The sequence below is a fragment of the Micropterus salmoides genome, unplaced genomic scaffold (assembly GCF_014851395.1).
Source record: "Micropterus salmoides isolate LMB-PRFRI ecotype aquatic unplaced genomic scaffold, ASM1485139v1 Ms_hic_scaffold_2, whole genome shotgun sequence".
NCBI classification, from domain to species: Eukaryota; Metazoa; Chordata; class Actinopteri; order Centrarchiformes; family Centrarchidae; genus Micropterus; species Micropterus salmoides.
In genome coordinates, this window is record NW_024041150.1 from 49,413,849 (window position 1) to 49,418,569 (window position 4,721).

Below are 4,721 nucleotides of genomic sequence, written 5' to 3' on the forward strand. Positions count from 1 at the left end.
GACATTACTGGATCAGCTCTGAACTGGTTTTCCTCCTATCTCTCTGACAAGAGTTTCTCTTGTCCATAGGAACATATTTGTCAGACTCTGCTCCTTTGTCCTGTGGTGTGCCTCAAGTTCCCCTGCTGTTCAGTCTGTATATGCTTCCTCTTGGCAAGATTAGTGGTAGCTTTGAAGATATATCTTATCATTGGTATGCTGATGACATCCATTATATTTATCTTTTAGTCCTCATAGGCTAGACAATCTGTATGTGTTGCACAATTGCTTAGCCTCCATTAACAAATGGATGGCTGACAACTTCTTGCAACTAAATAAAGACAAAACTGAGGTGGTGATTTTTGCCCCAGACAACGTTACCCCTAAGATCAGGCAGGCCATTGGGGCTCTATCACCCCTGACGGTAATGTTGTGCAAAATTTGTCATTTTTGGCAAATCTATGTGTCATGTTAATGTGGTTATTTCCATCTCAGGAACATCGCTAAGATTAGATCTGTGGTTTCCAAAGAAGAGATGGATGCTTGTTCATGCTTTTATTTCTTCTTGTCTGGATTATTGCAATGTACTTTACTCTTGATTATACAAATCCACCATGGAAAAACTGCAAGTTGTACAGAATGCAGCTGCAATGCTTTGTCTAAAACCAACAGGAGATCACATATTACTCCTGTGCTTAAGGCTCTTCATTGGCTTCCAATTGGTTTAGAGTACATTTTAAAATTTTAATCATTACTTACAGAGCCTCGCATGGTCAAGCTCCCTCTTACATCCAGGATCTGTTGCACGCACGCTCTCTGAGGTCTTCTGGCTAAGACCTTTTAACTGTTCCCACAACACACGACATAGATTATGTAAATACTTCTATTTCCCAAGGAAAATCTCTGGATATGACGCTCAGCATGTGTGCTCAACTTCTTTGGTCGACCATGGCGAGGCCTGTTCTGTGTTGAACCGCTGTATGGTCTTGGCCACCGTGCAGCAGCTCAGTTTCAGGGTCTTGGCAGTCTTCTTAGCCTCGGCCATGTAGAGCAGCCGTTCTTTGTTTCAGATCCTCAGAGAGTTCTTTGCCATGAGGTGCCATGTTGAACCTCCAGTGACCAGTATGAGGGAGTGTGAGAGCGATAACACCAAATTTAACACACCTGCTCCCCATTCACACCTGAGACCTTGTAACACTGACGAGACACATGACACCGGGGAGGTCCCTCCTTTTACAGTCTATCATCGCTGTGCTCCATGTTTGTTACCCGTGTAAGACCTGTGACATCACTTCCTTTTTCAGGGGCCACTTGGTTGAACAGAGGGTGAATGAGACCTTTCATCATCTGTGTTTACAGACCTGCTGGTTCAGCCCAACATCACTGTGTCCTCCTCCATGGATGGGGTCTCCAAGGCCCAGCAGCAGGGGTTTCAGGTGTCCAGGGGCTCCACCTTCACCATCAGCTGCTCCATCCAGCCACAGTACCCAGGAGGCTCCTTCCAGCTCGCCTTCACCTCCTCCAACACATCACACAACTACACCCAGCCAGCTGTCAATCACTCTGCCCACTTCCTGTTTCCTGCTGCAGAGCCCGCCCACCAAGGAAGCTACAGCTGTGTTTATCACCTCCATGTTTTTTCTCATAACTTCTCCTCTGAGAGCCGTCGGCTGTCTCTCACTGTCTCAGGTAAGCTGAAGCAGAGCAGCTGAAACGTCACACTGACTGTTTCCATGCAGCTTTGGAAAAGATGATCCGTCCAAACTGACTGAACACGATCGCTGTTTCCAAGCATGTTGTGTTTTCTGACTGACTCTGTGACTGATGTCAGGTACGGTGGCCCTGAGACCTGAGCTAACATGTACGTTTTGGTGGCGTTTTCCTGTCGTGCCCAGTGTGTTCGTCACTTTTTAGTTTTCCCTGGTAACAGTTTCAATTGTCTTCTGTGCTACTTGCAGCATTTATGTATTTACAGTGGTTTAAAAAAAGCCCCCTTCTTGATTTATTATTATTTTGCATGTTTGTCACCCTGAAATGTTTTAGATCATCAAACTAATTTAAATATTAGCCATAGTTAACACAAGGAAACACAAAATGCAGTTTCCAAATGAAGATTTTTTTATTATTAAGGGGAAAAAATCCAAACCTATATGGCCCTGTGTGAAAAAGTGATTCCCCCCAAAACAAAATCACCTGTGGTTAATTACATATTTGGAAAGAGTTCAGTTTTTCTAGCCACACCCAGGCCTGATTACTGCCACACCTGTTCTTAATCAAGAAATCACTTAAATAGGACCTGCCTGAAAAGTGAAGTAGACCAAAAAATCCTCAAAAGCTAGACATCATGCGCGATCCAAAGAAATTCAGGAACAAATGAGAAACAGAGTAATTGAGATTTATCAGTCTGGAAAAGGTTATAAAGCCTTTTCTAAAGCTTTGGGACTTCAGCGAACCACAGTGAGAGTCTGTGGTAAATGGAACCATGAATTCTGCTGTCTCCCAAAAATCCTGAAGGAGAATGTCCGGCATCTGTTCGATACCTCAAGCTGAAGTGCACTTGGGTTCCGCAGCGGGACAATGATCCAAAATACACCAGCAAATCCACCTCTGAATGACTTAATGAAAACAAAATGAAGACTTTGGAGTGGCCTAGTCAAAGTCCGGACTTGAATCCAGGTAAAAGAATGGCTTGAAAACCCTCCAATGTGGCTGACTTACAACAATTCTGCAAAGATGAGTCGGTCAAAGTTCCTCCGCAGCGCTGTAAAAGACTGCCAGTTATTGCAAACGCTTCATTGCAGTTGTTGCTGCTAAGGGCAGCACAAGCAGGTATTAGGTTTAGGGGGCAATCACTTTTTCACACAGGCTCCATGTAAGTTAGGATTTTTTCCCCCTTAATAATAAAAACCTTAATTTAAAAATGCATTTTGTGTTTACTTGTGTTATCTTTGTCTAATATTTCAACTTGTTTGATGATCTGAAACATTTCAGTGTGACAAACATGCAAAAATGCAAAAGAAATCAGGAAGGGGGCAAACACTTTTTTTTTACACCACTGTAGATGTTTTCTCACTTTGCAGCATCTTTTCTAAATGCTGTGCATGTGTTTCTCACCCTCCTCCTTCCAAACAGGGAGCTAGCTAAACTAAGCAGTAAACTCTGCATCAGGGTCCTCCACCATGTCCTCCCAGCTAGCACTAGCCACAGCTGTCTTCTCCCTGGGCTTTGCAGTTGGGAAAGGCAGAGGTTGGTATTTGAAGCCACCAACACCCTGAAGCTCTGTTGCAGAGTCATTAGCATGGAGCTACAGCGCTCACAGGAGTCAGGGAGCGATACCTGGGCATGTTTAACTCCCACTCCGAGATGCAGAGGACCTGAGTTATAGTTTGGTAGGAAAACTACCACGTCAGCCCACATATAAAAATCTCACCCAAGTCCAGTTTTTTCCTACAGGCCAGAATCACACACCTAGCCAAAGCCTGCTTAAACGTGATTGGTCGATACTACCTGGACTACAAACTGAAACCAGATTGCTTCCTATACCAAAACCTTGTCTCTTGCTTCCAGATTCTGCATTCAGATATCTGTTGATAGAGATTACTGATGGACTGAAGTGGTTTTGGGAGATTTCAGGTCACTACAGTTTGTGTTTAACAGGAGCTGATGGACTCATGATGTTGTGTGATGTGATGACTGTCCATGTGTTTGTTCAGATCCAACAGGTCTTCTCATCAAAGTGGTCGTCCTGCCGCTGACTCTGCTGTTGGTGATCGCTGCCCTTTGTTTCTACTATAAGGTACTGACACATGTCTGTTGTTTAGAGGACTGAGATGAAGCACTCGGTCTGTGTTTACTGACCTGAAGAAGAGGAGGAGTGATGCACTAACTCTCATGTGTGCTGTCATGTCTCTCCAGGCCAGCAGGGGGCAGAAGCCGGGCAGGCAGGAGGACATTGAGCTGGATTATTATAACGTGGGTGTTTCTGCAGCTGAAGGAGGGTCGACTGAAGAGGAAGGAGCTCAGGGAGCAGAGTAGGACCTCCAAGGAGCTCATCTCAGCTGCCTCACAACCCCCCATCAGCTCAGTCAAGGATTTTACACTTTTGTACTGATGTTCCCTTTAAACAATACGGCTGGAGTTATTAGATTACATTATAAACTCTGTTTTTATTACTCTCAACATGAACAGAGCAAAACCAACAACTTGCCAGTCTTTTCAGACTTCCTGTCTTTGGCTCTCAGCTCCAAGGCCATTGGTTCCTACTGAAGACGTTAATTTTTAAAAAGTCCTCACAAATACTGTTAAAAGAAATTTACTCATACCCATGCCAAATTTTGATACTTAGAAAATTTTCAATTTACCAGTAGGTTTCATTAGTCTGGCAATGACATAAACAAATGACAAAGACAGCAAGATATTGTGTCAGAGATGTTAATGATAAATCTTAACTTTTTCTATGTTGTCATTTTTTTTTAATTTGTACTGAAAATGTCATGTCTTCCCACCCTCTGTTGCACCATAGTTGGCATTATCAGTGCCCCAACAGTCTGGACCCAGATGACCCAAACAATTACCGCCCAATCTTTAATCTACCTTTCCTCAATAAAATCATGGAAAGAGCTGTGGCTGCCCAACACCTATGTTCCACAATAAACTATTTGAACTTCAGTTTGGTTTCGAAGTGCATCACAGCACCAAAACTGCTCTCATCAACATCACAAATGACCTTCTCATTGCAATGG

At 43.6% G+C, this 4,721-nt stretch overlaps 1 protein-coding gene across 1 annotated transcript in view; it reads left to right on the plus strand.

The window, feature by feature from the left end:
• Window positions 1-4,310, plus strand: part of LOC119912024 — a 17,153-nt gene extending 12,843 nt beyond the window's left edge. The window contains exons 2-4 of the mRNA XM_038730996.1: window positions 1,339-1,668; window positions 3,693-3,775; window positions 3,895-4,310. Of these exons, the coding sequence (XP_038586924.1) occupies window positions 1,339-1,668; window positions 3,693-3,775; window positions 3,895-4,014 (533 nt within the window). The 3' untranslated portion in view covers window positions 4,015-4,310. The remainder of the gene's footprint in view (window positions 1-1,338; window positions 1,669-3,692; window positions 3,776-3,894) is intronic.
• The last annotated feature ends 411 nt before the right edge of the window (window positions 4,311-4,721 follow it).